This window comes from Mustela putorius, unplaced genomic scaffold, assembly GCF_011764305.1.
Source record: "Mustela putorius furo isolate JIRA1106 unplaced genomic scaffold, ASM1176430v1.1 tig00003898_pilon_pilon_pilon, whole genome shotgun sequence".
Classification (NCBI taxonomy): Eukaryota; Metazoa; Chordata; class Mammalia; order Carnivora; family Mustelidae; genus Mustela; species Mustela putorius.
In genome coordinates this window covers 8,231,907-8,257,728 of record NW_025422047.1, presented here as the reverse complement: position 1 = coordinate 8,257,728, position 25,822 = coordinate 8,231,907, and the positions used below count along the sequence as shown (strand labels likewise).

General features: G+C 43.3%; 1 protein-coding gene across 2 annotated transcripts in view; it reads right to left on the bottom strand.

The window, feature by feature from the left end:
* NUSAP1 (nucleolar and spindle associated protein 1) overlaps positions 1 to 25,800 on the bottom strand; it is a 35,100-nt gene extending 9,300 nt beyond the window's left edge. Inside the window, exons 1-6 of one of the 2 annotated variants that reach the window (XM_004751132.3) lie at positions 25,395 to 25,800; positions 19,102 to 19,170; positions 12,796 to 12,969; positions 11,959 to 12,112; positions 7,376 to 7,477; positions 2,849 to 2,958 (exon numbers count right to left, since the gene is read on the bottom strand). In XM_004751132.3, coding sequence (XP_004751189.1) covers positions 2,849 to 2,958; positions 7,376 to 7,477; positions 11,959 to 12,112; positions 12,796 to 12,969; positions 19,102 to 19,170; positions 25,395 to 25,499 — 714 coding nt within the window. In that variant the 5' untranslated portion in view covers positions 25,500 to 25,800. The remainder of the gene's footprint in view (positions 1 to 2,848; positions 2,959 to 7,375; positions 7,478 to 11,958; positions 12,113 to 12,795; positions 12,970 to 19,101; positions 19,171 to 25,394) is intronic. The other variant, XM_013055434.2, reaches the window with a different exon arrangement.
* Positions 25,801 to 25,822: the final 22 nt, after the last annotated feature.

The window sequence follows — 25,822 nt, the reverse complement described above, 5'->3', positions numbered from 1 at the left end:
GGGAAAAATAAAAAGAGTACAAACATAACTTATTTTTATGATCTTGGCAGAGGCAGGGTGTGACAAATAAAAAACACAGACCCTTAAAAAGAACAGTTGGATAAATTTAAGAAAAAATCCTTCACAAGATAAAAGATACCATTAATATAGTTAAGATAAACTGAAGGAAAGTATAATATAGAATATATAGCATTAATATAAATGGCTAACAGATGGGTAAAAACTAAGAAAAAACAAATTCATAAAAACATCCCAGTCAATTATATAAACATATGATCAAAGAAAGGTCAACTGGAATTTTTTCATATTACATTAATAAAGATTTTAAAAATTAATCATTCCCACTGTTGGCAAGATAAATAGGCATCTTGGGGCACAAGGTTACTGATGCTTGAAGAGGGCCATCTGGCAACTAAATCAAATAGGTCTCCCCTGCCCGAACTCTAAAAATCAAGGAGAAACAGGTTGGCCCAGGATGATTTTGTCTAGAATCTCTGCTTATTCGTTATTATCCAACACTGACCAATGATCAGTCCCCAAACATGTCAACTGTCAAGAAAAACTTCCTATCAGCTACAGTGACATCACTATAATTATTTTTTATTTTCTAGTTTCCAAATAGATCATACCAACTAACCCATCTGAGAGATCTATTCCTTAATGGGGAATGGGGATGAGATTTTAGAACTAAACTCATTCGGGGGGGGGCTAGCTGTAAAAAATAAGATGACTTACTCATTTATTAAACACATCTTCAGGGCTACACTCAAGTTTAGGGTTGAGACACCTGTTCTGCCCTATTTTTTGCCTGGAAAACTGACTAACCCATATTATGTAGTATAGAAAACTTGTTCAATCAAGTATTTTAGTAGACTCGACTTCATGGAAGGTGAGGAAATGCCTGCTTATATGCGTATGTGCAGCTAGCTTGTTCTCATGGAAAAACAAAAGCAAAAAACAAAACTAGAGGTCTACTTCCTGTAAATCATCAGCAAAAGCCAGGTATTCAACTGTTAATGTAGTGATACCTAGCCCTTGCTAATATTTAAGCAAGTGTTATTAGGGGCACACTGAGTATCTCTTTGCCAATTTCCACACCCCGCTGTTGGATTAGTAGGCAGCAATGGAGGCCTTCAAATGCCATGGCTTGGCTTTGTCCCTGTTAGCTGGTTGGGAAATGCTAGGTTAGCAGTGGTTTTATAAAGAGTTCAAATGAATGTTATTCCTTTAGATTTAGCTTCTAGGGTGGCCTGCTTATCCCTCTCCTGCTCCCTGTGCTTGTGGTCCCTCTCTCACGGTCTCTCTGTCAAATAGATAAAATCTTTTTTTTAAGATTTTATTTATCTATTTGACAGAGATTACAAGTAGGCAGAGAGGCAGGCAGAGAGTGAGGGGGAAGCAGGCTCCCCACTGAGCAGAGATTCCAATGCAGGGCTTGGATGCAGGCCTTGATCCCAGGACCCTGAGATCATGAACTGAGCCGAAGGCAGAGGCTTAACCCACTGAGCCACCCAGGCACCCCGAAATAGATAAAATCTTGAAAAAAAAAAAAAAAAGAAATGTAGATTCAGCTTCTAAGAAGCTTATGGTGTTTTTTTTGTTGTTGTTTTTAAATTATGTAGAACTCGTCACCTAGTGTGTTTCTGTGTTGGCATTTGTATCAGGAAACTGAAAACTCAACTGACTGATACAGCAGATACTGTCCCTGCTAATAGTGCTCATGTTCTGCCCCTTTCCAGTCAACTTTATACTGTTTTGTGTTGAAATACCAAAGACTGCCTCTAATTCCTCTTGAGAAATAAGCACATTGTAGGTATTAATGAAATTCTAAAATAAATGTTCCCCAGTCTTCTGTGTGGCTCCTCTTGACCACCGGAGACCGCATAAAAGAGTAACAGGATATTATCAACTCACTGCTCTAAGTCAGCCTCAGGGCTGACTTCATCACCTTTTCTAACTCGAAGGGACCTTGAGTCCCCCAGCACCTGGACTAAAGGGACCCCAGAAGCTCAGTTACTAGGGAGGCCATAAGTAAGCCACGGCAACTCAGTCCTTTTTCCTTTACGTGAGAGACTGGGAATGAAAAGGCTTTCACCTATAAATCAGTCCGTCAACAAAAGTAATAAGCACAATGTGTGAGTGCTGAAAACAGAACAACTTACTGGTGTTTTGGAATTAGTTCTTTATAGTGAGTACTCCCAGTTTTATTCTGAGAGTTCTGAAAATTCTTATGGTGGGGGAAGAAATTTCTGATAATAAAGATATATTAAACTCAAATCCATTCCACTGGTAGAACAATAAAAAACTGGCTGTATTAGCTAAGGTATTAACATGGAAATCAAACAGTTTGGGGCACCTGGTGGCTCAGCCGGTTGAGCATCTGCCTTTGGCTCAGATCATGATCCTGGGGTCCTGGGCTCAAGTCCTGCATTGGGCTCCCTGCTCAGTGTGGAACCTGCTTCTCCCTCTGTCACTCCCCCTGCTTCTGCTTTCTTGTTCTCTCTCTCAAATAAATAAAAACTTTGACCAAAAAAAAAAAAAAAAACCTTTGACAAAAATAAAAACATAAAGTCAAATAGTTCAGTCCCATTAAGAACATAATTTGGGGGGCACCTGGGTGGCACATTAACTGAGCATGACTCTTGGTTTCAGCTTAAGTCATGATCTCCAAGTCCTGAGACCAGGCTCTGAGTTGGGCTCCATGCTCAGCGCTGAGTCTGCTTGGGATTCTCTTTCCCTCTCCTTCTACCCCTCCTGCTTGTGCTTGTTCTCTTTCTCAAATAAACAAATCTTAAAACAACTACAACAACAACAATAAAAAAAAACCCACATAATTTTATCAGCATACCTTCAGTTCATGAAATGCATTGTGTTCTTCAAAATTTTTCTTTTTTCTCTCAATATATTGATCGATGGACTCCATTTCCTTAAAACGAGCCTCATGAAGCTTCTTAAAGTCTAGAATGTTCCCCCAAATGTAACAATTAATAACAAGACAAATTCATTAATTCGCCTTTCCTTTGTCTTTCTGTTAACACTTATTCTCTTCTCTGCATCCCTGACATTCAACTTCAACATCATCTTTGCTAAAACTTTAATTTCAAATCTTTCAATTTTTGTAAACTCAGGGACAAAGTATATTTATCTTATTAACTATTCAACGTGTACTGCTCTCCTAGGTCCATTTCATTGCTAACTGACAACTTGGTTTAATCCACAGAACAAGAAAAGAGTAAGATTTTTCATCTCCCCTCACCAGTTAATCAGATAGCCTTTACTTAATCATAAATATAACATTTTACAATGCTTAGAAAGCTTTATACCAAGGATTGGCAAACTTTTTCTGTTAAGGGTCAGACAGTAAATATTTATTTAGTCTTTGTGGCCACATGGTATGATCTCTCTCTCTCTCTCTCTTTTTTTAAATGCAATCTTTTAAAACTAAAAAACATTCTTAGTTTAAGGATTTTAAGACAGGCCAGGGCTGGCAGCAATTTGCCTGTCCCCACTCTGTGCTATTCTGATTAAGAATATGCTTGAGAGGCCTAGCTGGTCAGTCAGAGGAGTGCGTGACTCTTGATCTTGGGGTTGTGGGTTCAAGCCCATGTTGGGTATAGAGATTACTTTAAAAAAATAACAAATATAAAAAAAATTTAAAAATTAAAATTCTAATTAACCATTAAGTATATATCTTTTTAAAGATTTTATTTATTTGACAGACAGAGACCACAAGTAGGCAGAGAGGCAGGAAGAGAGAGAGGGAGGAAGCAGGCTCCCTGCTGAGCAGAGAGCCCAATACAGGGCTCAATCCCAGGACCCCAAAACCATGACCTGAGCTGAAAGCAGAGGCCTTAACCCACTGAGCCACCAAGGAGCCCCAAATATATATATTTCTAATATGTGCTGAGCAGCATTCTAAGTACTATAAATACACAATACCTCAACATGCTATGTACCACACAATAGATAACAAGCAATTACACTTTTAGATATGGAATCCCTTAAACTTATTACTGAAAAAAATTTAGGGGTGCCTAATTGGCTCAGTCAAGAGAGCAGTTGACTCTTGATCTTGGGACTGTGCATTCAAGCCCCAATTTGGAGGTAGAGATTACTTTAAAAATTTTAAGAAACATAATTACAAGGTGGAGATTGTACAAAGTACTTTATAGACATTCATTTGCAGAGATTTACTGACTACCTGCCATGTGCTAGGTGCTATGCTAGGTCATCAGAGGTAGAAAACTAGTATCAATCTATATATAAACATATCTTGTTTTATGGCACTTTGAGATACTGGTTTTTTTTTTCTTTCTTTTTACAAATTGAAGGTTTCTCACAACCCTCTCAAGAGCCAGCTTTCTAACCATACTGGCTCACTTCATGTCACTGTATTACCTTTTGGTAATTACTGCAGAATTTTCAACTTTTTCATTATTGTTAAGTATTTGCTCTGGTGATCTGTGATCAGCGATCTTTGATTTTTATTATTGTAATTGTTTGGGGGCACCACAAACAGTGCCCTGATAAGACCACAAACTTAAATGTTGTGTGTTCATCTGCTCCCACGGTGGCCTTGAGGTTTTCAGGTGAAATAGCCTCATTGCTGATACAGAGAAAGGCTGAGTGGCCTGGGTTAGAAGACCAAACCAGCCACAGCGTTCCCTTATACCAAATCCTAATCCAGAGCAAGTCCCTAATGCCTTTCCATTCTGTGAAGGCTAAGGAAGTTGGGGAAACTTCAGAAGAAAGACTGGAAGCTAGCAGAGGTCAGATTGTGAGGTTCATGTCTCTCCCAGGACACAGAAGTACAAAGTAAAGCAGCAAATGCTGATGTAGGAGCTGCAGCATATGAGCCAGGAGAGCTAGAGCAGTAATGGAGGCAGCAGCTGTATAAACACTAGAGTTTCAATGTAGCTGAGACAGCCTTCTATTTCCAGATGACCTCTAGAACTTTCACAGCTACAGAGAAGTCAATGTCTGGCTTCAAAGGACAGGCTGACTCTTGAGAGGGGCTAATGCAGCTGGTGACTTGAAGTTGAAGCCAATGCTCATTTACCGTCTGACAATCCTAGTGCCCTTAAGAATTATATAATGCACCTACTCTGCCTGTGCTCTAGAAATCAAATAACAAAGCTTAGAATGCACATGTTTACAACATAATTTACTGAATATTTTAAGCCCAATGTTGAGATCTACTGCTCAGAAAACATTACTTTCAAAATATGGCTGCTGGGGCGCCTGGGTGGCTCAGTGGGTTAAGCCGCTGCCTTCGGCTCAGGTCATGATCTCAGGGTCCTGGGATCGAGTCCCGCATCGGGCTCTCTGCTCAGCGGGGACCCTGCTTCCTCCTCTCTCTCTCTCTGCCTGCCTCTCCGACTACTTGTGATTTCTCTCTGTCAAATAAATAAATAAAATCTTTAAAAAAAAAAAATATATGGCTGCTCATTGACAATGCACTTGGTGACCCCAGGGCTCAGTGGGAGATGTAGGAAATTAATGTTGTTTTTATGCTAACACAGCATCCGTTCTGCAGCCATGAATCAAGGAGTCATTTAGACTTTCAAGTCCTATTTGAGAAATAGACTTTGTAAGCTATAGCTGCCATGGACAGTAATTCCTTTAATGGGCCTGGGCAAAAGTGAAAACCTGCTGGAAATGGTGTGCCGTTCTAGATGCCATTAAGAATATTTGTGATTCGGGGCACCTGGGTGGCTCAGTGGGTTAAGGCCTCTGCCTTCGGCTCAGGTCATGATCCCAGGGTCCTGGAATCAAGCCCCGCATCGGGCTGTCTGCTCCGCGGAGAGCCTGCTTCCTCCTCTCTCTCTCTCTCTGCCTGCCTCTCTGCCTACTTGTGATCTCTGTCTGTCAAATAAATAAATAAAATCTTTAAGAAAAAAAAAAAAGAATATTTGTGATTCATGTCAAGAAATCAAGGGGCGCCTAGGTGGCTCAGTCAATTAAGCCTCTGCCTTCGGCTTGGGTCGTGATCTCAGATCCTGGGATGGAGCCCCACATTGGGCTCTCTGCTCAGCAGGGAGTCTGCTTCCCCCTCTCTCTCTCTGCCTACTTGTGATCTCTGCCTGTCAAATAAATAAATAAAATCTTAAAAAAAAAAAAAAGAGAGAAAAGGAAAGAAAGAAATCAAAATATCAGCACAAATAGAAGTTTGGAAGGAGCTGGGCGCCTGGGTGGCTCAGTGGGTTAAGCCGCTGCCTTCAGTTCGGGTCATGATCTCAGGGACCTGGGATCAAGTCCTGCATCGGGCTCTCTGCTCAGCAGGGAGCCTGCTTCTCTCTCTCTCTCTGCCTGCCTCTCTGTCTACTGTGATCTCTCTCTGTCAAATAAATAAATAAAATCTTTAAAAAGAAGAAGTTTGGAAGGAGCTGATTCTAGCCCTCAAGGATGACTTTGAGGAGCTCAAGACTTCAGTGGAGTAAGTAACTACAGATGTGGTGGGAAGAGCGAGAGAATTAGAATGAGAAGTGGAGCCTAAAGATGTGACTGACTTGGTGCCATCTCATGATACAATTCATGGATGAGGAGTTGCCTCTTACAGATGGGCAAAGACAGTGGTTTCTTGCGATGGAATCTATTCCTGGTGAAGACACTGTGAAGACTGTTGAAATGACAACAAAAGGTTTGGAATAATCTAGAATATTTAGAATAAACTCAGTTGATAAAGCGGCAGCAGGGTTTGAGAAGATGGACTCCAGTTTTGGATGAAGTTCTACTGGGAGTAAAATGTTATCAACAGTACTGCACTCTATAGAGAAATCATTTGTTAAAGGAAGTCAGTGGTTGGGGCAAACTTCACTGTGGCCTTGTTCTTAGAAACTGCTATAGCCACCCCGACCTTCAGCAACCACTATCCATCTCCCTCATTCAGAGCCATTCACACTGAGGCAAGACCCTTGGTCAGCAAAAAGATGACCACTTTGCTGCAAGTTCACATGATGGCTAGCATTCTTTAGCAATGAATTATTTAATTAAACATTTGCACTGTTCTTTGAGACGTAACACTTATCACACACTTAACAAACTATAGTACAGCATCTACAGAACTTTTCCATCCCAAGGACACAAACCCGTTGGATTCACTTTACTGCAGTGATGGCTTTAGGTGGGGATCTGGAACTGGAGGGCCACTTCATCGACCTGACAAAATAGGTAGTATATGCACTCCCACTGGAAAGTGAGGCAGTGGGCTTACCGAGGCTAAGAGGCCCCTGGTCTCAGAGCTAGAAAACGAGAGAAGATGGAATGCACGCCCAATTCCAGCATTCAGGCCTTCAGCTGTTCCTGCACACTGTGTATTCGGTGTTATCCCAAAGGTGCCAACTATTACTTTATTTCTGTGTGTGGTAAAACTTACTTGGAGTTGTGCTTATAGTTCTTTTGCTTTTTCCAGGTTTGGAAAACCCATCTGTGTAGAGAGACTTCTTTCCTTCTGAAGGTACCTTCGAATCTTCATTACCTAAATCGAAAGAAACAGAACTAATCAAAGATTTTGAAACAAGTTCTTCCTATTAAGAAATGTCTAGAAGCTGGGGGCATCTGGCTGGCTCAGTCAGAGTGTAAGAGTCTTGATCTCAGGGTTGTAATTTCAACTCCCATGCTGGGTGTAGAGATCACTAAAATAAATAAAGCTTAAAAGAAAAAAAAAAGGTCTCGGGATGCCTGGGTGGCTCAGTGGGTTAAAGCCTCTGCTATTGGCTCGGGTCATGGTCCGAGGGTCCTGGGACCGAGCCCCACATGGGGCTCTCTGCTCAGCAGGGAGCCTGCTTCCTCCTCTCTGCCTGCCTCTCTGCCTACTTGTGATCTCTGTCAAAAGGAAAAAAAAAAAAGGTCTAGAAGTTAACATGGCACTTTCATGTGATGGGGTATGCTAAGATGGTGGGGAAAATGAGCACAAAGAAGTAGTTGTAGCATCACTACAATTTTAGCTCATACACTTCAAGTAGGAAGAAATTTTATGCTTCCTTGTATAGAAGTTATGTAAATAGATCAGAAATTTAATGGGCGTCGGGGTGGCTCAGTGGGTTAAGCATCTGCATTCAACTCTAGTTATGATCCCAGGGTCCTGGGATTGAGGCTTGTTTGGCCTCCCTGCTCAGTGCTGAGTCTGCTTCTCCCTCTGCTCATGCTCTCTCTCAAATAATTAATTAATTAATTAATAATTTAAGAAAACTTTTTCAAAACTTTTGCTATGAACAGATTATTGTAACTCGAACAGTAAAAATCCTACAATCCTGGGATGGCTGGTTGGTTCAGTTGGTAGAGCGTGTGACTCTTGATCTTAGGGTTGTAAGTTCAATCACCAAATTAGACAAATAGGCATAGAGATTTCTTAAAAATCAAATCTTTTTTTTTTTTTTTTTAATTTTTTTTTAAGATTTATTTATTTATTTATTTGACAGACAGAGATCACAAGCAGGCAGAGAGGCAGGCAGAGAGAGAGGAGGAAGCAGGCTCCCTGCTGAGCAGAGAGCCCAATGCGGGACTCGATCCCAGGACCCTGAGATCACGACCTGAGCCGAAGGCAGCGGCTTAACCCACTGAGCCACCCAGGCACCCTAAAAATCAAATCTTAAAAACACCCACACACATCCACACACAATCCCACCAGCCTAAGAAACATCCTTACCCATGAGCATTTCGGCCTATTTCCTTAGGTCCTCCTCTTCCCTACTAGTTTTTATTCTTTAAATCCTGTTGAAATCAGGGTGTATGTATTGGCCATTTTCCCTTCACTTATAACCACATTCTGTTATCTTTTCCAACTTGAAGCAATCTACTTAAAAATATCCAAATGGATTTTCAATAACTACTACGTATAATCACGTCCCTCAGACAGGAGGTTTCCCAGTGCGTCCATAAGACATCAAAGAGTGCCGGGGTAGGGCAGGAGGGCCTGCAGAGGCTTTTGCTTGGAACTGGCCTCTAAAACCAGAAAGGTAATGTTCCATGCATAACAGGATATTTATGAAGTCAGAGTCACTCCTCGCCAGATGGGGAAAAAAATGGGAAAAAAAAAAGGCACTTCACAAAGGGGCAACTTCTTAAGGTCCTCACAAGCCACCACCTGTGCCTTCTGGGAGCAGTGACTGAGGATTACTCTGTGGGATCCTGCTGCACGTCCAGCATCTAAATCTAACCCTCAGCATTTACTAGACAAACCAAGGCCAAGGACCCAACAAAACTGGCTTGTATTAAAAAATGTAAACATCCAAAATTTTAAAAAAACCTCAAAGATTTGAAGATGTTCCAGATTAAAGTAGACTAAAGAGATACGACACTGAATTCCCAGAACCAAGATTTTCCTTTGCTTTAATGGGCATGACTAGAATAACTCATGAAACCTAAATGACATCATCTCTAGAACAGAGTAGCAATTCTTGCACTTCTAGTCTCAGGATCATGTTAGACTTTTAGAGATTATGAAGGACTCCCCCTATTTTTGTTTACATTCTATCAGTATGTGCCAGTAGATATTACAGTTAAAACATTAAAAAATTTGATACACTAAAAAATGTACTTGTTATAGGTTAACAAAAACATTTATGAAAAATGGCTAATGGGGCGCCTGGGTGGCTCAGTGGGTTAAGCCTCTGCCTTTGGCTCAGGTCATGGTCCCAGGGTCCTGGGATCGAGCCCCACATCAGGCTCTCTGCTCAGCAGGGAGCCTGCTTCCTCCTCTCTCTCTCTCTCTGCCTACTTGTGATCTCTGTCTGTCAAATAAATAAATAATCTTTAAAAAAAAGAAAAATGGCTAAAATTTCTAAGATAAAAATAGTGAGAAGATGGTATATTTTCACCATTTACCAAATGTCTGACTTAAAGACAGCTGGATTCTCTTATCTGCTTTTGCATACACTTTATTATGATGTATTTTTTTGTTTGAAGTACATGAAAACAAATCTTGCCACAAACAGGTGTTTGAAAGGGGAGAGTATTGTAATATTAAGCCTTTTCAGAGAACAGTGAATAGTCTTTTCTGATACAATGCTAAGTACCACTTGACAAACAGTAGTTTCTCCCCCCAACCCAAAGATTTTATTTATTTATTTGACAGAGAGAGATCATAAGCAGGTAGAGAGCAGGACCCCAGGATCATGACCTGAGCCGAAGGCAGAATCTCAACCCACTGAGCTACCCAGGCGCCCAAAACAGTAGTTTCTTAAAGGTTAGTTGCATACGTGGAATATGAACCCCTTCCAATGGGCTTTTTGTCCTCCATACACTTGTACAAGAAAATCCTGTGTTTGTTTTATTTTAAGCTCTAAGCCCAACGTGGGGCTTGAACTCACAATCCTGAGGATCAAGAGCTGCATGTTCTACCAACTTAGCCAGCCAGGCAGGTGCCCCTAAAGCCTAAAGGAACACTTTTCTGCATCTGACTCTCAGGGAACAAAATGTAGACAATACCTATATGGATGCATATGTGTATAGAAATATAAATAGAGAAGGACCAAAGGAAATGCTGCAAAATGTTAACATTTTGGAGATCAAGAACATAGCAACACTTGGTACTGTTCTGAAATTATGTCAAAATAAAAAAAAAAAAAAAAAAAAAAAAAAAAAAAAAAAAAAGCTCTTACCAGAAACTGTGATCCTATTTTTGTTCTCCCTATAGCATGTGTTTCATTAGGGGAACTTAATGTGTTCCCCCGTTTCTCCATGCTCTTGAAACCAGGTCCTGCAGCTAAGTTTCCCTGACAAAACAATGGGTTGGATGCTGGTAATTCCACCCCTACTTCTGACTCTTGGTCACATTTATTTATATCTTGCTCTACATCATGATTTTAAACTGGGCTTAGGAGGCATATGCATCTTAATTCCCCAGGATGTTGATTAAAAAATTGCAGGCTTGGGGAGCCTGGGTGGCTCAGTGGGTTAGGCTCAGCCTCTGCCTTCAGCTCAGGTCATGATCCCAGGATTCTGGGATCGAGTCCCGCATCGGGCTCTCTGCTCAGCAGGGAGCCTGCTTCTCCCTCTCTCTCTCTGCCTGCCTCTGTGCCTATTGTGATCTCTGTCAAATAAATAAATAAATAAAATCTTAAAAAAAAAAAAAAAAAAACAATTGCAGGCTCCCAGTCTCAGTCAGAATCAGCAGCTCTACCTCCAGGAACTGTCGACATTTAGTAAGACAGTCCAAATTCTGGGGAAGGAAGAATGGGTCAGCATTAAAAATTCTGCACATCACTGCATGGAGGCCATGGGAGTGGGTCGCTTTCTCTCTCCCCCTCCATCAGGCCCTGCCCGGGGGCGCAGACAGGGCTGCTGGGGGGAAGCAAACATGAGACACCGCGCAGTGGGCAGGTTTCCTGGGCAAGAAACTCATGAAACCCCCAGTCCTGTTGGGTCTGGGGGATCTCAAGGTTTCTGGTCTCCTTGAAACAAACTTTTAGTTGACACAGTTTGGGGAAGAGATTTTTAGAAGGTTAAAAACTAAGGAAAGTATACATTTACCAAAATAAAAGCACCCCCCCACCCCACCCACTAAAGGGATATTCTGCAGCTCCCCTTCAGGAGTCATGGGGGAGCAGGCACGCACGCCTCTCTGTGCACTGGTGTCTGGAGCAGGCCTGAAGGAGCTGGTGGGGAGGAGGAGAACCCACATTTTATCTGCATAGATAGCAACTTGCCTAAACTTTCCAGCTACCACTATTACCCTGGTTTTTCCACAACAGTACTGAAGAGGACCTGATGGTCAACTGTATTTAGTTTTCACTTCGGCTGTCACTGTAGAACACTTAGTTTTACAGCATGGTGTTCTGGTTTGAATTGTGTTCTTCAGAACGGTATATACAAGTCTTAACCTTTAGCGACCCCGACAGGACCTGAGGACAAAGCATCTGGTTTGAGGTACTTTGTTAGGGCAGTCCTAGGAAATGAATGCACAGGGATACCCCTGGAATCCCAGGCTTTCGTTTTGGTTTTCCTTATTTGGCATACCATTTCTTCTTTTTCCCGAGGAAACGGCATTCTCCTCTCCTTGGCTCTCATCTGGTGGTGAAGACACTTCTGCAACTGTTCTGAGATCCTGGTGTTCCTGCTTCTCTTGATTCTGGAATTCAGTGTGATCACTTACTTTTATCTCTGAATGATCCTGCCACAAATATTAGAAGGGAAGAAAGGATTTACATGATGAAAAGTCACCATTGCCTTCCAAAGATCGGCACCCACATTGGAAAGGGGCTAAAGGAAGAAAAGTAGGAGAGAATTAGATTTCTGAGTGGCAGAGCTGGGAAGAGGACCTACTAGGGCCTACTGAAAAGCTTAAATAGCTCTTCTAGGGGGTAAATGGATAGTCTAATGGCTGGGGGACTATATGGGGCTAGAAAATAAAAATTAGGACTATATCCTATAAAGTTACATTTGAATGAGAGGATAAAAAGTAAAATCAGTGTCTTCTCCAAGTAACTGAGGGAAGGCTCTGGCTAATCCCAGGACCATTCTGCTAAATGACCAACAGAAGAGTGATCCCTAGGTCTGAGGCCAGTTGGGAAAAAAAAAAAATACTAATGTTGGTTTCTCTTTCCTTCTTACCAGCCCTCACTTAGGGGAGTACTTCCCTCACTTTCCTATTTCCTTAACCCATACTGAATTTGTGCTTACTCCTCCAGTGAGTACTTCCCACGTGCTGGCACCCAGGGTGTGACGACCGTCTAGACTTGGGTCTGTGCTTTCACGGAGCTCACAGCACAGAGTTTACAACCGTTTGGTATAATAAGGACATTCAAATTCAATTTTGGCACAGGTGGTGGTCAGAATTTGCACATGTCCATTCACCTGGGTGTCAGGGTTCCTGAGGACTGTCCTGCACCTTCTCCTGGTTTTGGTGCCATGACCACGCGGCTCCCTCTCAGTTTGTTCCTGGCCATGGCTCTGAAGCTCAGCCTCCTCACAGGATGATGCAGAGGTCTGACTTCCATCGTGGAAAGAAAGACATTCATCTGTCACGTCCTATTTTTAGAGTTACAGTGTTCAGGAAGAATCAGAATTTAAACTGAATAGAAAACATTTTCAAAAGGTAATTTTAAAATACTCTTGTACTAAAGTATAGGCCAGGACATGAATTTGAGAGCCTTTGGAAAGAAACAATCAGGGATGCCTGGGTGGCTCAGTAGGTTAGGCGTCTGCCTTTGGCTGAGGTCATGATCCCAGGGTCCTGAGATTGAGTCCTGTGTTGGGCCTGCTTCTCCTTCTTCCTGCTGCTCTCCCCGCTTGTGCTTTCTCTCTGACAAATAAAGTTTTTTTTTTTTAAAGATTTTTTATTTATTTGTCAGAGAGAGAGCGAGAGCGAGCACAGGCAGACAGAGTGGCAGGCAGAGTCAGAGGGAGAAGCAGGCTCCCTGCGGAGCCCGATGTGGGACTCGATCCCAGGACGCTGGGATCATGACCTGAGCCGAAGGCAGCTGCTTAACCAACTGAGCCACCCAGGCGTCCCTAAAGTTTTTTTTTTAAGAATTTATTTATCTGACAGAGAGAGACGCAGTGAGAGAGGGAACACAAGCAGGGGGAATGGGAGAGGGAGAAGTAGGCTGCCTGCTGAGCAGGGATCCCAATGCAGGACTCGATCTCAGGATCCTGGGATCATGACCCGAGTCAAAGGCAAATGCTTAACGACTGAGCCACCCAGGTGCCCCCAAAAATAAAATCTTAAAAAGAAAAAACAATCACACTTAATAACCCCAGCTTAAAAACTAGGCTAGGAAAGAATTCAAAGTTTTCTTAATGTGAGTAAGTAAGCAAATTAGCATTAATTTTCTTTTGAATATACACAAAGCAGAGTACTAGGCAGTATGTTCCAATAATTACAGCTAATATCACAACTTCATTGGCATATTTATACGGGTTATCTTACTTATTCCTCAAAGCCTATATAATATGCACTAACATTATCCCCAGTTCACAGAGAGGCAAGTTGAGGCTTAGAGAGTCTAAAGTAACTTGTCCAAGGCCAGAATAAGAGAGGAAGGTAAGAGTGACACCAGTACTAACAGAAACTAAAAGAGCTCCATTATTAGAACAGAGTGGTACAAGGCTCAGATTATCCCCAATAGACTTGCTTATGTAAGAACACATTGTTTGATAATAGTTGCACTTTATAATAATGGGGGGAAGACTAGATTCATGATTCAACGCATGATGCAGAGAAAATTAACTCTGCTTATCTTTTTGGTAGGAGGAGGGAAATGAAACTTGATTGTTTTTTTCACACACAAATGCAATCTTGATGGGTCAAAGGTTTTTGTTTTTTTTTTAAGATTTTATTTATTCACTTCAGATACAGAAAGATCATGAGCAGGAGGAGAGGCAGAGGCAGAGGGAGAAGCAGGCTCCTTGCTAAGCAGGGAGCCCAATGTGGGGCTTGATCCCAGGAACCAGAGATCATGACTTGGGCCAAAGGCAGATGCTTAACCAAGTGACTGAGCCACCTTGACACCCCTGGGTAAAAGAATTAAATGTAAAAATGAAACTATGGGGGCACCTGGGTGGCTCAGTGGGTTAAGCCTCTGCCTTCGGCTCAGGTCATGATTTCAGAGTCCTGGGATCGAGCCCCGCATTGGGCTCTCTGCTCAGTAGGGAGCCTGCTTCCTCCTCTCTCTCTGCCTGCCTCTCTGCCTGCTTGTGATCTCTGTCAAATAAATAAATAAAATATTTAAAACAAATGAAACTATGGAAGCACTAGGGAAAAAAGTAAGTGAGTACTGATCATGAGTATGAGGAAGGCCTGTCTTCAGCACATTCTCTTACCTACACAGTATAAAGGAGAGGTTTGAATTGCTTCTGGTGTTTTTGTTTTTACACTAAATTCTAATCAGGAGCTGATCTGAAATACACCTGTGGCTCAAAAAAAATAAAGACGTACTGAAGAGATTCTAATGGAAAGCAGTTGCTTCTCCACCCCAGCCCTCCCATTTCTAGGGCTTCCTTTGCTTTAGGTGGTCACTTACAGATCACATGGGTTTTGCTGGGGTTGGGGGGTGCCTATGCATTTGTGGCTGCAGCAGCTGTTTTCAGTGCCTATCTTGGGCTACAGTTTAGCTCACTGGTCCCACACTCCTCTCCCATCTTCCTCCCAAGAGCAATGTACCCCGTCACTCTATTACTTTTGCTCCCTAAGGGACTCTGAAACCTTTACATCTTGTCCCACACCTACACAAAGCCTCCTGTAAAATCTAAGTACAGAATCCTTATACTTTCCTTCACCTCTTGTCCTCCTTTTTTGCTCAATGTCATCTATTCTCTAACTTGTTAACATTTATAGCTTGTTATATAACCTTAATTGAATCATCTGTGCCGTGTCTGTGTAGTTTGATTCTAGCTGATAAATCATTTAGTTCTTGAAAGGCTTTTTCTTAGAGCTTTTTGTTTGTTTTCTGGGTCATCTGGGTCTCCTTTAGGGTCCTCTTTTTATTTATCTTCAGCTCTCTCCTACTGCAGCCTTCCCCTCAAATGTCTGGTGACTGTTGGCTGTCTATCCTATTTCAAAAAAACAAGGCAGACTTCATCAGAGGCTTGAATGTGTGGCAGGGCCTTATCTGGCAGGACCTGATCCACTAGGGTCCTTACTTGAGGAGGAGGCTGTTATGCAAGGGAGCCACTGAATGCCAGAAGACAGAAGCCGGAGCTTGATGCCATCAAATTTCCTTGCAGAGAAGCCTTCCAATATTCTACCTGGTCCTCCTGGTGCTCTGCATGTGGCAGTGGTGGGTAGAGTGCTTTGTATCCTATTTTTACTCCACTGCACCCTGCCTGGACCCCACCCTCTGAGAGCTGACTGAGCCAGCCTGGAGAATGAGGAGTTCTACCTACCACTATTTGTAAAAATCTCCTCAAATGACTCACCCATATATCCTGTAATAAGAGCCACAATATAAAATAAATGTGGAAGTCCAAGAATAATGAGGCTCAGAGAGCAGAACAGCAGATTTTAAACAGAGGCAAAATATTGCAGAAGTGACACAGTTGCAAGAGATGCAAGGTCTAGGATAAAGAATGGCAAGGAAAGGTACAGGAACTAAGGAACGAGAAGAGCGTCGTACAGCACACCGAGCTGCACCTGTGAGTTCATTGCAAGTGACAGGTGAAAACATCAGTTCAAAGGTGGGGATACAGGAAAGGAGAAAGATGCTATCTGGATCCTGCTTCCCATGGTGAAGAAAAAGAAGCTGCTTCCACTATACTAGCAACACCCTCAGGCTACTCGTACCGTTGGACTACAGGGACACTTTTAAAGTGCTTATTTAGCCCTCCTGCAGGGACTCCCTATTAGAAGAGGGCAGGACAGGCCCAGAACTGTCCTGTTTAGATGTCTGTTAGCACAGTCCTGAACATCGCTAGTTTTAATCCCATGCACCTTAAACACAGGCTAGTCTGGGAGGCGGACAGTGATCAGGGAGGTGTTCATTCCCAATGCACCGTGATGCACCTGTAACAGACTTGCCTAACTCCAAGATTGACGGAGGACCCCTGGTACAGACAAGGCAGTCCTTGGAACACAGCCAGACGAACCCACATACCAAGCTGCTCCAACTCCTACAGTTAAAGCCGACCCGAAATGCAAGAATAAGACTTTGGTAAGGTGTGATGTCCCACTCACTCAGATAGGATCAAAACCTGTGCATTCCCTATGGGAGGATTTGGGGGGGGTCTGGAAGTTTAAACATCTGTCATTGGTAGCATCAGTGATCTCTTTGCTGTGCACTTGGGCTGTGTTGACTCCCCCTGCAGCTTTAGAAAAACCAACTCTTTTTTGTATCAGGTCTTCCCATCTAAGCTCACTATTGAGGGGCACTTGGGTGGCTCAGTTTTTGAGCGGCCGGCTCTTGAATTCAGCTCAGGTCACAATCTCGGGGCCCTGGGACTGAGTGCTGCTTATTGGGGAATCTGCTTAAGGATTCTCTTTCCCGATCTCTAACTCACCCCCTGCACACGCTTATGTACACGTTTCTCCCTAAAAATAAATAAGCCTTTAAGCTCATTTTTTTTTTTTTTTTTAAGATTTTATTTGAGAGAGAGACAGCATGAGCAAGAGAGCACAAGCCAGGGGTGGGGAGTACAGAAGGAGAGGGAGAAGCAGACTCCCCACTGAAAGGGAAGGCTGATGTGGGGCTCGACTGCAGGACTGTGGGATCATGATCTCAGCTGAAGGCAGACGCTTAACTGGCTGAGCCACCCAGGCGCCCTAAGCTTACTATTTAGATCCAACACTTAGGAGTTCTTTATCTAACTGAATTTGGACTATCATCATGCTTTCGTGAAATTTTTTCAAAATGGAATGGCCCCTGAGATGTTAAATTTGAAATATGATAGATAGGGGATGATTTTACTCTATTAACTACTAATTAAGTATTAATTACTCTATTAACTACCACCCAAACTGAAGTCTTGATTTCCAATGGCACTAATCACCTTTTTTTTTTTTTAATTCATTTGAGAGAGATACAGAGACAGAGAGAGCACAAGCAGGGGGAGAGGCAGAAGCAGGCTCCTGCTGAGCAGTGAAACTGACATGAGGCTTGATCCTAGGACCTGCAGATCATGACCTGAACTGAAGACAGACGTTTAACCATCTGAGCCACCCCGGCGCTCCTTAATCATGTGTTCGTTCTTTTCTTTCTTTCTTTTTTTTTTTTAAAGATTTATTTATTTGACAAATGGATATCACAATAGGCAGAGAGCCAGGCAGAGAAAGAGAGGAGGAAGCAGGCTCCCTGCTGAGCAGAGCATGATCCCAGGATCATGACCTGAGCCCGAAGGCAGAGGCTTTAACCCACTGAGTCACCCAGGCACCTCTTTTTTTTTTTTTTTTTTTTTTTTAAAGATTTTATTTATTTGACAGAAAGAAATCACAAGCAGATGGAGAGGCAGGCAGAGAGAGAGAGAGAGAGAGAGGGAAGCAGGCTCCCTGCCGAGCAGAGAGCCCGATGTGGGACCCGATCCCAGGACCCTGAGATCATGACCTGAGCCGAAGGCAGCGGCCTAACCCACTGAGCCACGCAGGCGCCCCACCCAGGCACCTCTTAATCATGTATTCTTAATCATTAAGAGAGTTAAATATAAAAAGAGAGATGGAGATTTAGTTGATGTAAAATCTTAAAGCTAGAATTCAAAATTGATCCTCTTTTGTTGTCTATTTTAAGTTAATTAAACCTGGAATCACAAGAATTTTGCTGTACATTTTTAATTTTTACTTATGTTTATTTTTTAAGTAGGCTCCACACTCAGCATGAAGCCCAGTGCAGGGCTTGGAACATGACCCTGGGATGAAGACCTGAGCTGAGATCAAGAGCTGGATGCTCAACTGTCTAGCCATCCAGGCACCCCAAAAGAATTTTGAGTATTAGCAGTTTTAAATGTTTATAACTTGGAATATAAAGATGATAAAGACAGGGGGAGGTAGTAGCTAGATTCTCAATTCATATTTACATTTATCTCCATTTCCAGATAGATAATGAATGCTCTTCAAAGCACAGGGCCTTAAGGCCTTTCTGGATTTTCCTCTCTTTCAAGTTTAGAATCCTCACCCTAATGCAGCATCTGTGGACTAGGTCAGGCCCTGTCAAAACCTGAGGCAGCCATGACAGCCCCCTCCCACCACTCTGGTTTCCGGAGTACCACAAACCACTCTCACAGGCCCTACTTCATTTCGTTTTTGTAACATTCAATTCAGTAGAGCAAGTACTGTCTCCATTGTAAAGAATAGGAAACTAAGAATAAAGGCATTTCAGTTTTCCAAGATCACATAAAAAGAAATGACAGAACTGCTACTTAACGTGGATTTTTTGGGCTTCAAATCCTGTTCCTTCCTTGCTCATACCAAGCTAGCTCTTGTAAGGTTTGGCAACTAGTAATTCATAACCTTTGCATTTTTATGAGAACATCTTATTCAGCAGGTTACTCACTACTAGGCAGGGTTTGTTTTTTTTTTTTTAAATAGCAAGTAGTTATTATCAAAGGATTTATTATTACTTAAAATGATCTCTTTGGGGATAAATAGCATGTCATCATTGGTTGTGTTTACTGCTATTAATTAAATATGATTGTCTTAGTATTTAATAGGTGGTAAAAAATATATATATTACTTACCTGATTCTCATTTTCTTTTTTTGCCTCATGTTTAAGGTGGGCTTTCAAGGCTTTTAACAACTTGTCTGCCTGCAGGAGAGTTCAAGACTTTATCAGTAGGGACAAAAAACAAGTAAGCAAAAAAGATAGATTATTAACTTTCCCGTTTTTGAGGATTATTATTCTCCTGTTCTAGTATTCCTCAAATGTCCTCTGGGCAGGCTCCGCAGAAGAATGGGGAAGTTAGACAGGTTAAGAGGCAATGACAACAGATACCCTGGGCTAAGCGCCAACATAAGGATACCCAGGCTGTTGTGCAGGAGACAGCTGGGCTCGGCCAAGGTCTAGACAGCCGGGATAGACTTGAGCAGGTAACTGGACACACCAGTTCTAAGATGAAGACATGATGTTTGCAGCTGCTGAGGTCTGAAGGATAAACGGGGCAGAGGTGGCCACAGGGAAGGGGTACATTGCCTGGGAAGGAAAGAAGGAGGGTAGAGTTTGGGGAACTCAAGTTCAGTGTGGCTGGAGCATGAAGCTGCTCAGGGAAGGGGAGGGAAGACACTGGAGAAAGTGGGCAGGGGCCGATCCTGCCAGACCTTGTAAGCCTGTTAAGCATAGGAGCTTTACCCGCAAAGGGCAGCATTGGAAGAGTCTAGTAATGCCAGATAGTGACCAGTTCTGCATTACTCAGAATGATCACTCCAGCAGGACCACGTGCAGGATGCACTGGATGACAGAAAGGCAGAAGCCAGCAAAACAGCTGAGAAGCCAGGAGAGGAAACCAGGAAGGACTATGGCCTGAGCTAGAGCAGGACTAAGGCAATAGGGACAGATTCAAAACCTTTTTAGGAAGTAAAGTTAGTATGAAGACAGGGGTTGAGGAACAGTGAAACCTTATTACACCCAGCTCCTGGCTTGGGCAGCTGATGTAACATGGTGGGGATCTCTCAGACCAGAATTTCAAACACAGGCAGGCTTGAGGGGGGGGTTGTGGTGGGAGGATGATTCCAGGTCCCTCGGGGAAGGGACTCCTAGTTTCTCTTTTCACCCTGAGAAACCCTTCCTTCCTGAGAAATACTAATCTGATTGATAAGTTTCTTGGGCTTTTGAAAGGTCAAGCGTATTGGTTGGCTTGTTTTTTCCTATTCTTCCACTCAGGAAGCTGAGAACCAGATATTTCCTTCTCAGTGTGGGCCCAGCCACCACCAGGTGTCCAGGAGAGAAAGGCAGGGATCCGGATTTGGTTTGGGGCGTTAGGGGACAAAAGAGGCTGTGCTTAGGGTGTGAAGCCCATCCCCCAGCCGGTTTACCAGTATGCCCTGTGTCAAGGTCTCAGGCACCACACCAGCTAGTAATAAAGTGGTTTTTATTTTCTACTGCTGTTGCTCCTTGAATGTCTCTTGGGGCGTTCTCTGTGAAGGGGGTCATTGGTAGGGCAGAATTCAGGCACTCTTGGTTCTTCAATCATTTTTTTTTTTTTTTAAGATTTTATTTATTAATTTGACAGAGAGAAATCACAAGTAGACAGAGAGGCAGCCAGAGAGAGAGAGAGAGGGAAGCAGGCTCTTCGCTGAGCAGAGAGCCCGATGCGGGACTCGATCCCAGGACTCTGAGATCATGACCTGAGCCGAAGGCAGCGGCTCAACCCACTGAGCCACCCAGGCGCCCCTCTTCAATCATTTTTTTCATCAACCACTTCACTGAGGTATGATCGACCTACAAACAGCTACAGACATCTAATATACACAATGGCATGTGTTTGGTGATAAATATATACCTGTGATACCATTACCACTGTCATAATCTTCTCTGTCACCAACAGTTTCCTACCACCCACTCTGCGTTTTGTCTTGTTTTGTTTGTTTGGTTTTAAGAACCCTTCACGTAAGACGACAGCACATTTTTAAGTAGGCACCATATAGGGGCGCCTGGGTGGCTCAGTGGGTTAAGCCGCTGCCTTCAGCTTGGGTCATGATCTCAGGGTCCTGGGATTGAGTCCCGCATCGGGCTCTCTGCTCAGCAGGGAGCCTGCTTCCCGTGCTCTCTCTGCCTGCCTCTCTGTCTACTTGTGATCTTTGTCAAATAAATAAATAAAATCTTTTTAAAAATTAAGAAAAATAAGTAGACCATACAGTCATGTTAATCATAGGCTCTATATTGTACAGGTTTCCAGACTTAAAATACCACAAAAACCTCATCAGACATGTGACAATGATGAAAGGTGCCCATGGCAGAACCAGGTGAGAGCATTTATCAGGTTCAGTGCTCTGGGTGAGGCTCATGAGGGCCAAGCAGGAAGTACAGGTGTTAGGATCAGCAGGTCAACAAGCACTGATCACACTGCACATGGTTCCAGGCACAGGAGAGACAGTGATGAGCCAAAAACACAAGGTCTCCACTCTCTAGGAACCTCCCATGGTGGGCTTGTCTATTAATGAAGCTCAAAAAATGATAGGATATCAGGGGCTACCAGAAAATTAACCTGGGGACTGGAGGACCCCGACCCTGAGTTAGGAGGGTCAGGAAAGGCCTCTCAGAGGTGGTGACTTTTCAATGGAGATGTGAACAAGAAGAAGAAGCAGGCCAAGATATGGGAAAGAGCATTCCAAGTAGAGGGTGCACAAGGCCTGAGGTGGGCTGGTGAATTATAAGGATAGAAGGAAGCCAGTGTCGTGGAGAATGGTGATGGATGCTGCTTCGGGCTCCCTGCTCAGTGGGGAGTCTGATTCTCCCTCTCCCTCTGCCTCTCTCCCCTGTTCATGCTCTGTCTCAAATTAAAACAAAAAACAAAAAAACCGGGGCGCCTGGGTGGCTCAGTGGGTTAAGCCTCTGCCTTTGGCTCAGGTCATGATCCCACGGTCCTGGGATCGAATCCCGAATCGGGCTCTCTGCTCAGTGGGGAGCCTGCTTACCCTCCTCTCTCTCTCTCTGCCTGCCTCTCTGCCTACTTGTGATCTCTGTCTGTCAAATAAATAAATAAAATCTTAAAAAAAAAAAAAAACCTTTAAAAAAAATGTCAAGTCAATAGGAAAGTTGAAATAGTATAATAAACAATTTTATCCTCCCCACCTAGACTCAGCAATCATTAACAGTCTCATAGTAGTTCTATAGTAACATATTTCTTGCCAACTTATTTGAAAATAAGTTCCAGCCAACATCATACTTTCCCACTAAATACATCAGCCTCATCTCCCAAAAACAAGGATTTTTCTTACATAACCTCTAATAAGTTATCATACCTAGGAAATATATTAATTTCCTAAAATCCTCCGATATGTATCCCTCAAATTTCCTCAACTGCCTCAATTTTTAGTTGTTGTGTTTTTTTTTTTTTTTAATTCCCCTTCAAATCAGGATCAAACCCAGTTTCTCACATTACATTTGTAGGAGTCTGGATTTTATTTTAGGTGTGAGGCGGGGGTGGGTGGCACTGAGCAGAAATAGTGGCGTGTTCAACGTTTCAAATATTGCCTTGATTACAAGAGAATAACTACCCGGAGGCAAGAAGAGGCAGGAGAGCCGCAGACAGGCTGTGGCCTAGGTCTGCAGCACTGGTGATGGTAAGCAGAGGTCAGATTTCAGGAGTGAAAAGTGGTCAAAGTGGTTTAAGCAAATAAGGAAGATTCAAACCTGACAAATAGCAGGGTTGGACAGAGATGTATCACAAGCTTTGGAAGATGCAGAGCCTTGTGGCCTTGGTAAGAGCTGTTTCAGTGGAAAAGAACAGAGATATCGAGCAGAAGATGAAGGACAAGTTGTCAGGAGAGGTTTTTGTTTTTAAGATTGGGACTTTTTAAAAGATTTTATTTATTTATTTGACAAATACAGATCACAAGTAGGCAGAGAGGCAGGCAGAGAGAGGAGGGGGCAGGCTCCCTGCTGAGCAGAGAGCCTGATGTGGGGCTCGATGCCAGGACCCTGGAATCATGACCCAAGCCGAAGGCAGAGGCTTTAACCCACTGAGCCACCCAGGCACCCCTAAGATGGGGACTATTAAGACTTGATAGCATCGTTTAGGGAATTGAGCCAGCTGAGCAGGAGAAATTGATGTAGGGGAGGAGCTAAGTGCAGGTACGCAAGCCCTGGAGGCGGCAACAAGGATCCCTGGCACAAATGGCTAGGCTGCCCTCAGAAGAACAGAAAGTACAATGGGACAGCTGGGGGATGGCCTGAGGGTTTGATGGTAGAAAGATGAGGAAACTCTCCGCTAACTCCATCTATTTTTCCAATGACCTATAAGGAAAAGTCATCAAGTGAGGGAAGGGAGCCAATGTGAGAAGACAGCACTTAATTGTTCTCAAAAATGGGAAAGTTAATGACTACCAAAGAAGCATATGGGATCAAATGCTCATTTTATGATTTATGGTCATAATTATATGTTTAAATAGAAATTCAGTCAACAAGCTTAGATGATTTTCTCCAGGCAGGATCAGCTGGTTGGGTACAGAAAAGGGGGGGGGCACATAAATGTAACACTATTATTATACCCAACAAAATGAACAATACCTTTATTTATTTAAGATTTTATTTATTTGACAGAGAAAAGGTCATAAGCAGGGGCGAGTAGCAGAGGGAGAGGGAGAAGCACACTCCCTGATGAGCAGGAAGCCCACAATACCTTCACTTAATAACTAGTTCAAGTTTAATTTTCTTCAATTGTCTCAAAGCCATCTTTCTACAGCCGCTTATAATAAAGCCTTACATGGTCACATTTTTCTGGAAAATAGGTACCTCTCAAAAAGTCTTTATTGCCCACTGTGTGTCAGATACTGTGTGCTAGGTAGGTAATGGGGTCTGTAGTGACCAGAAATACTTCATTCACTATTCCACTCTGAAAACAAGGGATACATTGGCTAACCCAGATCAGGTTCCTCAAGAGAACGAACGACAGGTGGGGCTTTTAGAAAAAGATCTCTGTTGCAGTGACTCTTCAGAGACCCAAATGGTTGTAGGGCCTTAATGTTTATTTATTTATTTGATAGAGAGAGATCACAAGTAGGCAGAGAGGCAGGCAGAGAGAGAGGGAGAGGCAGGCTCCCTCCTGATCAGGAAGCCCGATGCGGGGCTTGATCCCAGGACACGAGATCATGACTTGAGCCCAAGGCTTAACCCACGGAGCCACCCAGTTGCTCCATGCAGGGCCTTAATGTTACCAAGAGCTCTGAATACAGGAAGCCTCCACTGTAACTCTCTTGCCACTATTTGGAGCATTATTCTAGTACTGCCAACAAGTGATTGAAAGTAACTATTTAGCATCTCCCATATACTGCACTTAGTGTTGTAAAGACCTTCCAAGGAGTGTGGCTGAGACTTTTTTCAAGGAATTTAACATGTAGTGGAAAGGACAATGTAATACACAAATAACCACAGTGTAAGGTGAAAGCCTGCAAACGCTCAAAGAAAGTACCTGACATTGGGGCGCCTGGGTGGCTCAGTGGATTAAGCCACTGCCTTTGGCTCAGGTCATAATCTCAGGGTCCTGGGATCGAGCCCCACATCGGGCTCTTTGCTCAGCAGGGAGCCTGCTTCTCTCTCTCTCTGCCTGACTCTCTGCCTACTTGTGATCTCCCTCTCTGTCAAATAAATAAATAAAATCTTAAAAAAAAAAGAAATAAAAGAAAGTACCTGACATTAAACAGCTTTAAAGGCACACAGGATCCTGGGATTACTAGGGTGGACCTGTGGCCAAGGGACTGAATTCAGTGATAACTTCTGTTGGACTCTGAAGAGCAGTTGGAAATTATTAATGCAAATAAAGACGACAGAGAAAGAGGGGAATCTGAGGCCAAAGGACCAAAGTTAGCAAACAGAACATTACCGCAACGGTAATCACAAAAGAATGATCGTTCTAGGTCAGGCCTGAGTTATAAAAATCTATCCACGAGGTGGTCCTCTTAAAGTCATCCTTTCTTCCAGATCCTCCAGTAAAGTATTAAGAGATTTGGGGCTCATTTACCGTTCACAGGATTGTGACTGTTTCGAATTTCCCAGAAGCCAAAGCAATTACTTCTGCGACTGCCTAACGACCTGAATTAGACAGAGCATCCCTGAGTTTTCAGGGCGTGCATTTCCTAAATTAATTCCAGAGTACTTCCAATAACACCAAACCGAACAAATCCTTTTGAAATCAAGGCCTATGTGAACCCTCAGAAAAATCAGCCTCAAAATAAGGTGAATACTATGGCCCCCTCTCCGTTTTGCGTAGTTGGAGGAACAGGAGGCTCAGTCCCCGGGGTGGTACCCGTTCCGTCCCTTCCCACCATGTCTACCGGAGGCAGCTCACACAACCCCGCCCGCTACCCGCTCCGTACCCTCAGGTTAGCCCGGAGGCCCAGATTCTTGGCTAGGATCTGAAGGTCGCTGTACTTGAAGGAGTCCAGCTCCTCAAGGGAGGGCACGGCCCTGGAGAGCTGCATCAGGCGACCACAGTGAGGACTCGTACTCCACTTTCTGCAGCACAGCTCAAAACTCTGGCGCCACTCTAAGCATTACCAAAACCGAATTTTATAGAGAGTTTAAATTGAAAATGCTGCACTTCTATTGGTTAAAAATACTCCGAAGGCGGGGTTTCCTGGCGTTGACCAACAGAAACGAAGATTCTTCTCGCATCTGACGCACGTTTTCCCCCACCCCTCAACAACGCTTTGGGGCGGAGTCCCCGGCTCACGATGTCCAATGAGGAAGCAGGAATCGTGCTTGGGCGGGCCAGGTGCGTGTTCGAAGCGGAGGCGCGGGCTGC